Consider the following 12,358-nt stretch of genomic DNA (forward strand, 5'->3'; position numbering starts at 1 on the left):
ATTTAAATATTTAAAATTTCATCATATTTTTGCGTAGAGGAGACAATGCTACTAATTGCTAAGCCAAGGTTTAAGGAGTCTAGTAGAACTTCATCAGGTCTTTCTGAAAGGTGACTGTGAACCAGCCATAGCCCAAGCTAGTTAAAGTCTAATTAATGTCTTAAACCTTGGTAAAAGTTATCTGAGGGCTCAAATCCCACAATTTTGCATGGTGCTCTTTTATTTTTACTAAACAAAAATGATACACTAACCTGCTTAAAATATAATTTTTATACTTTTTGTCTTTTCTTTTATTTATTCCTTTATTTATTAACTTTTTGTTAGTTCATGTTCTACTCGCTTACATACAATAACAACATTCTTTTAACAGGGCTGCCCAAACTTTTTTATGCTATTTTTTAGTTTTAGGGTTATTTTTATGTTTGTTTGTTTTTTGGGTTTACAGTAATTTGTTTGTGGTTCTACAGTTGAAACGTGGCAACGCTGAGTATTTAATTGTGACTTCTGCTTTGTATCACCACCAAACTGCAGAGATTTTAGTTAGTGAATTTCTCTGTAATTCTAGTTTCTACACAGAAAGAAGCAGCATATACACAAGTAGGAAAATTCTGATCTTCATACTGGCATTCATTAAGCTTCACTTTCGAACTAATCACAAACAGACAAGGCATGCATGTATTCTCCCAGTCTTTTTGCAGTTCAGCTGGTTTGACAGGGAGGCAGGGGTGGGTGTTCTTTGGAAGACTATTTCATTTAGATATATGTTAAAAGCATGCACAAATAAAATACACTGAAAGCCACACAAAGTGTTTTCATTATGTGAAAATGCAAGAAAGGGCCTTGGCTCTGTCGTGCTTTCACAAGACCAACACTGTTGCATTTCAAACATGCCCTGAAACCATGGGCGTGTAATGTCCTGCCCCAGCTGAAACTGCTAGAAAATGGCATACAAAAACAAGTCTGTACTCATCCTCAGGGACATAAATTAAATCACAAAACATCATCACACCACTTCTCAGATTGTCCAGAAATGTAAATATGCTTCAGTCTTTCACATGCAGTGAAAAGAGGACATTAAAAAAATTCATATTCATACTCAATGTAGAATTGGACAGCAATAAGGCAAACCTCTATCACAGCTATTACAACGCTATCCATTTCTAGTGCTTTTTTGTCATTTGCAGAATGATGCATAAGCACAGGTCCTAAAATTCACTGAAAGAATAATGCCTTTGACATAGGTAGCGTTATTGGACCCAAAACCCATAGTCACTATTGAAATGTCACATCTGCCACCGTTATGTTTTTAGGCTCATATAAGTAATAGGATGAGATCCTACAAAACAAGACAAATCTTAGATCCAGAACACATTGTTCATTTGGCTTAAATACTCGAGATGCTCGGTCCATGGATCCATCAGAAAGTGGACAGTTAGCTTTTGAGAGTTTCTTTGCTGTCCACTTTTTTCAGTTACAGATCCTCTCTGTCATGGGTCTCTGTTGGAAAAGAAAACGCATGGTTTTGTGTTACTAAACTCCAGATATTTCAGTATGCTGCTGATTTGCATAGGCTCATTTCACTTAGATTCACCACAGAGGTAGGGAATACATTTTTTATATGCAACTTGGTCATGATTAGTCATTCAATAGGTTTCATATGTCATAAGCCAGCATCTCCATCCCCACCATTATCCTCCTACGCTGTCTGTTTTTGTAAGTGATCTGGAACCTTCAAGTTAAAACTCGCTGTACTCACCAGTGGCTCCAGTTCTGAATGATCGATAAGACTGAACTCTGAAATGAAGTAGTAGTAGTGTTTGTAGCAGGTGTTCACATGTGCCTCGGCTCCCATGTTGCAGACACTGTCGAAATGGTGGATGTAAACGTGCACAAACACTCTGAACAGCCGGCTTAGGATCTTTTTACACACTTGCTGGAAGTTCTTTGGAAAAGGAACTCCTGGAACAACAAAGGAATCATTGTCAACCTTCCATCATATTAAGTAAATTCACATGAGTTTATCCAGGAAGAGCACATGTAGAACGTATTGTGTGGATCTCAGAAATTTTCACTCATCACAGTTCCCCCATGTAGAGGTATTCTTATGATATCTCACTATTAGTGACTTTGGGTTTTAGAGATTTCAGCTAGAAATCAGATTTACCCAGATTTCTACCCAAATGCAAATGTAGTCTGTCAGCCAAGACATGTTTGGTGTCATCAGTTGGTGCTTTTTTAGTTTTGCACTTGAGCAAGGTAGCTACATTACTACAGGACAATGAAGATCACCAAAAAGTATCTTTACATGGCAAATAAAAAAACAACTTAATTTTTTTACATAAGTTAATGTAGCAAGATTTCATTTTAAGCAACTTTTCACACTGAAATCTTAGGTATGGTGTCAGGAGCAGCAGGTACTTTCAAATGATTAAACTGTCTGGTCAAATTATTATTGGGTGGTGGGTCATTCTCAGCACTGCAGTGACACCGACATGGTGGTGGTGTGTTAGTGTGTGTTGGACTGGTACGAGTGGATTAGACAGCAGTGCTTTAGGAGTTTTTAAACACCTCAGCATCACTGCTGGACTGAGAATAGTCCACCAATCAGAAATATCCAGCCAAAAGCGTCCTGTGGGCAACATCCTATGACCACTGTTGAAGAACTAGAAGATGACCAACACAAGCTGTGCAGCAACGGATGAGCTTCTGTCTCTGACTTTACATCTACAAGGTGGACCAACTAGGTAGGAGTGTCTAATAGATTGGACAGTAAGTGGACAGTCAAACAAGCACAACATACACTAACACACTTTCACCATGTCAGTGTCACTGGAGTACTGAGAATGACCCACCACCCAATAATTGGACCAAAAAAAAAAAAAAACCTGATCTATGGTAATAATAATGGTCCTGTGGGGTCTTGACCATTGAAGAATAAGCTGAAAGCACGCTAACAAAGTTCACTCCAAACCAGGGGTGGACATAGTATTTTGATATGACTATGTAATAACATCACCAACTGTTTATCATCCAATTATAGGCTACTACAGTCAAAGCCAAATGTTCCACAGCAAATTTACCAGAGTTTGCTAGTTTGCATTAGATATTTAGTTGAGGTAATTATTTTCGTCATTATTTGTCTTAGCATGTTAGCATACATGTTCATATTTTACCTGGCAACATGTCTTGGCGGACTATGTTTGGGTTAAGGAGAAGATTGTAGATTTGTAAACTGGAGTTTCAGCCTAACAATCTTTCAGATTTACACTCATTGCATTTGGCTGGTGCTTTCATTCAGAGTGAATCATGTTGCTTAGGTGGGCGAATGTAGCATCATGAGTCTTGCCCAAGGACTTCAAGCCCTAGTCTGCCACAGGGAAGGCAATGTTGTAACCTTCTACTCTACACTATCCACTACACCTTTCACTGTAGGTGAATCAGTGGTGTGTACTATCATTCAGGTATCCTCATATTAACCTCTCAACAACACTGAAATGCCCCTGTAGCAGACAGTGTCTACACTCTAGCAATACTACAATACCACTAAATCTGTATGAGACCTCATACAGACCCAACACAACACACTCAGTTTCCATAGTTATATAAAATGTAACTCAAGAAACATGCAAGCAAAGAATGGCCTCCAGGAGACGGTCTCAGAGAGAGCAAGACACACACACACACACCTACGCGTGTAGGGAACATGTCCTCATTGTTGATGAGCGTTTCGATCCAGTCCATCAGCAGATTCATGTACTTCAGGGCCGGGAGTTTGGTGGGCTTCTTGTAATGGTCCCCGTCCTGCCATCTGTACTCATAGCGAGGGCCTCCGGACATGACAGGGCAGGTCCTCTCCGTGCAGAACTCACTGACCGTTCCATAGATCAGGTTGATGCGATTGAAGAAGTCCACGACGTGCACGGCGATCCAGTCATTAATGTTCTCTCCTTCAGGCAACTGCACCACTTTCCTGAGATCCAGGCCAGACTTCAGCGAAGCCTGCGCTCTCTTATACAGCTCAAACCGCTGGGTGCCCGGCTCGAAGCGCTTTCGAGGCCTGAACGTCTTGTCTTTGCTGAAGACTTGCCCCAGGCACAGAGCCATGTGTCTCCGCAGGCTGTGCTAACCTTAGAGTCTGTGCCGGTGAAGGTTGAGACGGATGGAAGTTTTCACCTTCTATTCCATAAACGGAAGATGTTTCTAGAATGGGGAATAATGTGGAACAAAGAATGAAGAAAGCAATGTAATTTCCAACATCTTTATGACTGTTACCTAAATTTAAAAGGAAGAACAGAAGAAACTATAGATGTCTCATTCCGATCCTGCCATGTTTTAATGGATCAGGTATTGGCTATTTTAATCCCAATCCAAGAGTGTTTGTTTTAACGTTGTTTGGTTAAATGACCGTTAATGGACATAGTTGCCCTGTCAGCAGTACTGGGGAGCGTTCGCAGAAGGTGTATGAAGAGTGTGCATTGTCAAACTGTTTTATATAAAAAACGGGACATAATGTCTAAAACTTGATAAAATGTTTGCAGAAATGTTAAGATTAAGATCTGAATTGAGGCTAATGCTAATGCTAATACACACACTATAGAAAACCAAATCCTAGCACATTCACCCACGAATTATTTCACATTAGTAGTTGACATAAAAAACAACAGATATCAATCTGGAGTGTGTACTACTACTCACACAGTGACTTAACTGCAGTGTTTAAAGGAGCTGGGAGCTGAATGGATTATAAGTTATTAATCACACTGTAAAACAGTAATTTTAAGAAAAGTCTTGGCTAAACTAAATCAATCTGTCCAGAATGTCTCATTTCAGGAACTGCTACTAAAAATAAAGTGATTTTACTGCTGTGTTAATTACCAGCACGTCTTAACTGTGTGGCTGTACTATTTACACACACACACACACACACACACACACAAAGGTCATATGAGAGCTAGAACAGCGATAAACAAGACAAACCTGGTAGCAATAAATATAATAAAGCTAATAGCTAAAAAGACAGCTACTTGTCATCCATGTACATTGAGACAGAAGTTACAGCAGAATTTTGGGGGAGTCCATGGTGTTCTGGAGCCCCTAAGGTTGCCTTATCATACTTCACACCTTGATTTTTAACTTTCTAAACAAGAGTAAGGGCATTACAAGCCAAATCCACAAAATACTTTGCATCTAAAATGTCTGATGCTGGATATCAACTGAAGACATAAAACAGAGTAAGTTTAGCCTATCTATGATGTCCACATGAAATTCCCTTTAGGGAAAACTGAACACCACTGACACCACTGCATTATGCCCAAATATAGAGTAAAGGAGATTTTACTACATGAGCGGTTTGAGAAACAACTTCTAGAGAATAACCCCCAGGGTCAAGTGAAAAGTCTCTAAATAACACTGACGTTTCCTCTGCATCATGTGTGTTTATTGTAACGCAGGTTCCAGCAGTCCGATTAACATCAAATAGGCCCTAGGCCTGTGACTTAAACCCTATAATATCTTATGAGACAGTAGCTGTTTTGTATAAGTAGACACCAATCAACATCCCACTTCATCTTGTTCATGTCATGTCATAGTTTCAGTAGTAGATCATAAAACAACAGGATTTACCTATCGCTGCTGTCCAATGACAAACATGTATCTCCATTTTTGGATGCCTTTTCATGGTTTCTTCCATGGTTTGAACCCTGTAGCTGCTCTGTACATTTGAATGGGCGTATCTGTGCTGTGCTTGAGGTTTAGTCACCTGACAGGCCAGGCTACTGGATATTGTCTTTGTATTCCCAATAGGAAGTGCAGGCGTGAATGGGCCAAATAAAGATGTAAAGGGGTCGAAGCACTGCGATCGCAGGGGCACAGGCCTGATACAGGCTTCAATGCACATGGGTAGCAGAAAACCTCATGGAAAGCAAAACTACCTGGGACTACTATTTTAAACAGTCATAAGCACAGCTTTGGTAAGACATTCTTTTTGGTAAGACATTCTTCTCAGTCTCATTCATTATACGTGAGCTTTGTGTCAACAGGTTTTCAGCATTGACAGTATGAAAAATAATATGCTCAAAATAATGTCTGTGATATTAATAGATTAGAGGTTATGTTAAGAATGCTAAGATACTCCATTTAGCCTTTCAATGCCTTCAATATTGACATTTGTTCTACATGTTGATAAACTTAGTGTTTATATTATAAATATTTATTTTTTTGGTACTATCTTACTGTAGTATTCACTTTTTTCACCACTTCCTCTGTTTATGTGAGTCTGGCTGGGTGAGATAACAGCCATTACAGAGCACTCACCCTTTCAATTCACAGCCATTTTCCCCCTCTCTATTTACAGTACTTCTTTGTATACATATTAGTATAACCTGAGCACATTGCACTGCTGACCTGGAATTAGCTCTCTCATTTGGCAGAAGCAGGAGCAGCATGTTTCAAATCCTTGGTGAATGCCGCTGACCACTGCCTTCCACTGTGAAATTACACCGTATCCAGACATCTGTAGGGAACTCATTCAAAATGGCTGGAATTTAAACTCCTTTGTTTTCTCTGTCTGGGTCATATCTCTCTCTCTCTCTCTCTCTCTCTTTCTCTGTGTTTGTCTCAGTCCAAAGTAGACCAGTCACACATTCTTTGGTTCCCTGAAAGAGCTTTGTAGTTGATGCTTTTTTCTTTAACTAAATTGAAAGGTTATATAGACAAGTGGGATTGCCCACAAAAACACTTTTTGGCACCTGTTTTTGAGTGTAGTTAGGAGTTTCATAAATCTGAGCCATTGAATACTTTCCACAACCAAAGCCAGTTCTTCAGATTTCCTCCAAATGTAGGAACCAGTTACACTCCACTGTTCATTTTGAATACAACTGAACAGAACAAATCAGACAGAACAGCATGAAGTTTAGAAACTGTTTAGAAAGCCCGCATGCAGTGCAGTGATGGACATTGCATGTCATTATGAAGGGGCCTATTGTGTTGCTGTAACAAGACCTTTATGTTTTTGTCATAAAGCTCTGGAATAGAAATTAGTTTGTCTACATAGAACCGAAAAAAAAACTACCAAAAACAAACAGTATTTCTCCAAAATGTTAACTTTACAGGACAGGGCAGAACTGCTCTCAACTTTTAATGGAAGTTAACATAAACTTAACTGCTGTGATCAAATGATGTTGAAAAAATAGAAAACTAATGGATATACATGTGTCTTTGACAGCAACAATATAAAGGTTATATTATATAGAATATAAATTGCTCTAGAAGTAATATAATCTAATATTTATTCAATTATGTGCATAAAACCTCTCAAAGGGGTGTTTTTTAGTAAAAGCAGTGATTCTATGCAGAACCATAACTACACATACAACTATTTGGTGGCATAAATGGTTCTTCACCTGGTTAAACTGTTGGGAAAGCTGTTGTAGATGGCTCTAGATGAAGACATGGTCTTTTTTGCAATAAAATGGGTTCTACTATTGTCATGACATCTAGTACAATATGGAAGCCTTTTTTGGTAAGAGTGTATATACAATATATATTATTGTATAGAAAATATACAAATCTACAAGTGTTCTTTACTAAGGGCAATGTTTTATAGAGAACAATAACACCTTACATAGCCATTTGAATGCTTAATTGGTTCTTCGCCTCTTAAAAGGTTCTTGATAGTGGAAAATTGTTTGTAGATCGGTCTTTTAAAAAGCTTCTATTCTATGTATAATATAGAATAATACATTCTATTCTATTGTTATATAGAGAGACTCCACCACCTTAAGAAATGTGTAAGGGTGGTAGAGTATTTTCTAAAGTATTCATTAAGTATGCATTATCACACACTTTTAAGCCTATAGTGTATTCTCAGGAAAAGCATTCATCCATGAGAACTGTAATATAAAGCAAAAGCATTGCATAAAGGCTCCTCTTTCATCAGACAAACTGAATGAGCTTTGATTCAAAGAGAAGTAGAGTGAGAGAGAGAAAATTCCTCCCCACAGTACCTGGCTGAAGTCCCACTCTGAACGCTTGGAATGCTGTGGGGATCTGTGGGAACGCTCGGGAGAATTCCTCTGCCTCCACTTATCTCCCAGAGGACATGGATCACGCTGGATTTCTCATCTAAAGAATCTTTGACTCCTCTGCCACTCATCAGCAAACCCGTCCGCTCGAAAAGTGCCCGAGAAAAAGCAAAACTGAAAAAGAAAAGTTGTTTGGCTTCTCTTCCTGTGATGATGTCACATCCTGATTTGGTCTGCTAGGCCCCACTGTCTCTGTCTGTGTGCATGTGTGTGTGTGCAAGTGTGTTCTCGGAGGCAAGCTAAAAGGGGAGATTTCGTTGGCTGTGGGAGGGGCAGAGGCCTTTGTGGCACAACCCTCATTTCTTCCCTCTTCTTTCATCCCTCACTCCTGTCCACAGCCACTGCCCGTTCAAACTATGCACATGGACTATAAAAGGGATATTTCATAAGGCAGGATTTTTCAATAAATCACATAACCCACGTTAATAAAAAGCAGATTCTACAGCAGGAATATTCCAGGGGTGAGCAATACGGCGATATGTTATTGTTGTTATGATACTAGATATGCGTTTTGTGTTGGCGGCACTTCTACCTTTACCTTTACTTCAAGAACACTGAATATCAATATGTATAAATGTCTGTGGACACCCCTACTATTAAATGCAGTAAATGCATTGCTGACACAGATGTGCAAATGCACGCACATTCATATCTAGTCCCTGTAGAAAAGTATCACCAATACAATAGAACTCTCTGAAAGAGATAAACATGAACCCAGTGGCACCTTCCTAATGCCAGACGTTGGCTTTGAGCTGTGGAGCAGTGGAACTGTGTTCTCTGGAATGATTGTCCATGTAGTGTAAAAGAGGGATACATGTCTGCTGGCTTTGCACAGTGTTTGGAAGCGTTTTTTAATCCATTCTAACCATCAGTCTAACCGTGCTCCATGTTGTTCACATTGGTTGGGAACCAGACTGGTTCAAACAGTGGCCCAGATCCTCAGATAGATTTGGATCTAGAGGTCATTGTCCTGCTGAAAGGTGAAGTTTCTCCCAGGATTTTGTTTTTAGTAGACTTGAGCAGATTTTCTCACAGTATTTCCCTTGATTTTGCACCATCCATCCAGCCTTTTTGACATAATTTAAGTTTTAACATATTGCTCAGGCCTGCCGAGGAAGGACATCCCCACAGAATGATGCTGCCACCACCATGTTTCACTTTCAAGATGTTGTGTGTTGAGAGATAGGCAGTGTTAGGTTCGCACCACACACGGCACAGTGTATTATTACCAAAAAGCTAGGTTGCTATAACACTGTCTGGGAGACTCCAGATGTGCTTTGATGTGTCTTTTTCAGTAATGGCTTCTTTCTAGCCACCCTGCCATACAGACATATTGTATACAGAGCTCTTAATTTTGTTAGCGTACCAGTGCACTCAAGTCACAGTGAATGGATTAAAAAAAAATACATTTTAGGCCAAAATCTTCTTTCATCACTGTAAAGAAATCTGACTCTGGCCTGCTTCTTCAGCATAGTTTAATTATGTAGATATTTTGGAATATCTAGTGGAATTCCCCTTTAAATGTGGCCTAGCAAACGAGGTATACCAGGGTAGAGCGTGAACTTCAGTGTGTATTTCACATATATATTAGTATGCCAGTACAACAGGTAACAAATTAATAATTAAATAATAGAGATGACAGACTAAACTATAACTACGAGATATTTAGAAAAAGGTATGAATACAGAGCTAAAATAGACTGTAATTGTAATTGTACAGTAAGTGCATGAAGGGATCCAGCACAGGCAAGCACTACTTTATAAAGGAAAATGCAAAACTGGACATGCCAGCTCATGGGTTGGCCTTGTTTTCTTGTGGTTGAGTGCACATTTCAAATGACTCTAAATAATTTATGAATAGTGTAATACTACAATTTACAGACTGTGGCACCAAGACAATTCGCTTCATCCCACAGCGCCGGTTCTGCTTAGCAGAAACAGCACTCTTGACAATTCACATTCCAGACATCACATTCAAGGTAGAACACTTTTTGTTTACAGTGTGGAGGAGCCTTTGCATTGTAATGTAAGTTAATGGAAAAATACTTAATTACAAGGAATTTAGGATTTCCCTTGGTCCATCCACTGAATTCAAATGATAATACATAAAAATGTACAAGAAAGGAGATACCTTTTTTGTTTTAGTTTTTTGACTGAGATTATATGCTTATTTCATGCACTTTTGCTGGGTTCAAATTAGAAGTTGCAAACTGAATAAGAGAAAATACATTTCTAATGTGATAATGTGTTCTAAAATGATTCTAACATTATTGAGCAAGCTGTAAAAACAACAAGAATGAAGGTGGTAATCAACTTGACAGACAATTATTCTCTCAAAATTACATCAAAATCATTCAAATCATTTTCTAAAATCACTTTTTTATATGATTCCTGTAGTAATTCAAATATTGATAAAAACATATAAAAATGTGTTGTGCTGTTCACAATAACTACATTTATTTAGGCCATCACTGTGGTGTAAAATATTTGTGTTTTGTATTGTGTCAGTATCAGTGGATGAACAGAAAGGGTCTAGAATGATGGTCCAAATGTTGTTACATTGACTTCCATTGAAAGTTAAGAGGATATTTTCCTTCGCCTGTAAAGTTGCCCTTTTGATTATTAATACTGCAGTTAATGATACTGCAATGTAATTGCAGACTTTTGAAACAGTGTATGTTGTTATGTGTTGTCACAGGGAGGGACAAGTGTGCTTGTGAAACCACTGAAAGCAGTTTTATACATCTGCAACTTCACAACATCTGAAAAGCTCATCTAACTGGGCTCTTAAAATGACTGTGTTTGCTGCCAATAGGCCAAGCCAACAGACCACCAACAGATGGAGACATTTCATTTCGAAACTGAAAGCAGATTACAGTTTTGGCCTTAACTCTAGTTTACGCTGTGTTGTGCTTGTCAGCCTTGCGTCTGTGTGAATTTATGCCAATAATAAAAAGTAAATATAGAAGTGAGGAGGAACCATAGAGAGTTTTTTGTGTCTTGTTTTGGACAAAAGCAAACAAAAGAAAGACAAAAGAAAATGAAAGAAAATTAATGTAAAGAAAAAAATGAGAATCAGATGAGTGTTTTCTGCATATAGCTGCACCATGACCTTAACAGTTATGTCATGTTAGTTTGGCTCTAAACTGTTAGCTCTGTTAGGGCTGCTTCCTTTTATCACAGCACAGGAAGTAAAACCAGCCAAACCCTCAACTCTCCCCGCCAACCCCTCTCACCAACAACCTTTCCTGCAGCCGTGTTTGACCCTCGACCCACTGAGCAAAGATAGAGAACCATTTATCACATGACCACCACACTGCAGAGCAAATGGCTATGACCACAATAGTAAAAATAAATAAATGGACAGAAATTGAAAATGGAACCTCTGTCTTGAGCAGAGTTATTACTCCAGCACAACATCTCCTTGACCATCTCTGCTAGCATAATACCTGCATCATTTCCATCATTTTGTAGATATTGCAAATATATGGAATCTGATATCATGTCATTTATAAAGTTCTGAGACTGAACATTTAAATACAAAACAAAGCAAGTCGTACAGAAAGCAGTCTGACAAATGTGAAATATCTGTAGATATGACTTTAGATTTGTAGATTTACTCTTGCTGTGTGCTGAGGAATACTGCTCAGTCAGGGCCACCAGTCAGGTGGATGATTTATAGCCCTCCAAATCACTTGTAATGGTGAGCTTGACGATTTTTCAATGCTTAGAGTGTCTTATTTCAGCGGGCAGCAAGCAGCATAGCACAAAAAGCATGGAAGATTATATATATATATATATATATATATATATATATATATATATATATATATATATATAGATCTTAAGATAAATCCACGTTAGGAGGATGCCTAACGTAGTAACCACGATCTATTGATTAAGGGCTCAACCCTGAGTAAAGGTCACAAAAAGATCAGCAGAACTTTGTCTTTATCGTTTTGTATTTAAAAAACGTACAACTGAGTAAAATAACAGCTGTGTAAAATAACGGACAGATTTTAAGACAGAAATGACAGCCACTTAATAAACACTAGGATAGGAACTATTTTTCCTTCCACTGTTTCCCTCTGCTCCTCCAAACTTCGTTTAGTTCAAACTAATGTGGCCTTTAAACACAGATTTTAATTCCATATGTGTCCATATTCCATAAGGTATCACTGTAAATATATTTATACACGCACAAGAAGACTCGGACGGTGGTGACAGTGGTGTTAGCATCGAAACATTAGCATTAGTATAATAACGGACCGCATCACT

The 12,358-nt window shown here is 38.5% G+C and overlaps 1 protein-coding gene across 2 annotated transcripts; it reads right to left on the minus strand.

Moving 5' to 3' along the window:
* Positions 1 to 796: 796 nt before the first annotated feature.
* On the minus strand, positions 797 to 8,278 carry mob3c (MOB kinase activator 3C). 2 transcript variants are annotated; one of them, XM_072660270.1, is made up of 4 exons: positions 8,004 to 8,278; positions 3,687 to 4,200; positions 1,757 to 1,959; positions 797 to 1,497 (listed from the first exon to the last, which is right to left on the minus strand). In XM_072660270.1, exons 2-4 carry the CDS (start codon positions 4,102 to 4,104, stop codon positions 1,468 to 1,470), a joined length of 651 nt encoding a protein of 216 aa, XP_072516371.1. In that variant the 5' UTR covers positions 4,105 to 4,200; positions 8,004 to 8,278; the 3' UTR covers positions 797 to 1,467. The 2 variants fall into 2 exon arrangements, with proteins under 2 accessions (XP_072516371.1, XP_072516372.1); XM_072660271.1 differs by lacking the exon at positions 8,004 to 8,278 and adding an exon at positions 5,623 to 5,695.
* Between the last annotated feature and the right edge of the window lie 4,080 nt (positions 8,279 to 12,358).

Source organism: Salminus brasiliensis, chromosome 17 (genome assembly GCF_030463535.1).
Source record: "Salminus brasiliensis chromosome 17, fSalBra1.hap2, whole genome shotgun sequence".
Classification (NCBI taxonomy): Eukaryota; Metazoa; Chordata; class Actinopteri; order Characiformes; family Bryconidae; genus Salminus; species Salminus brasiliensis.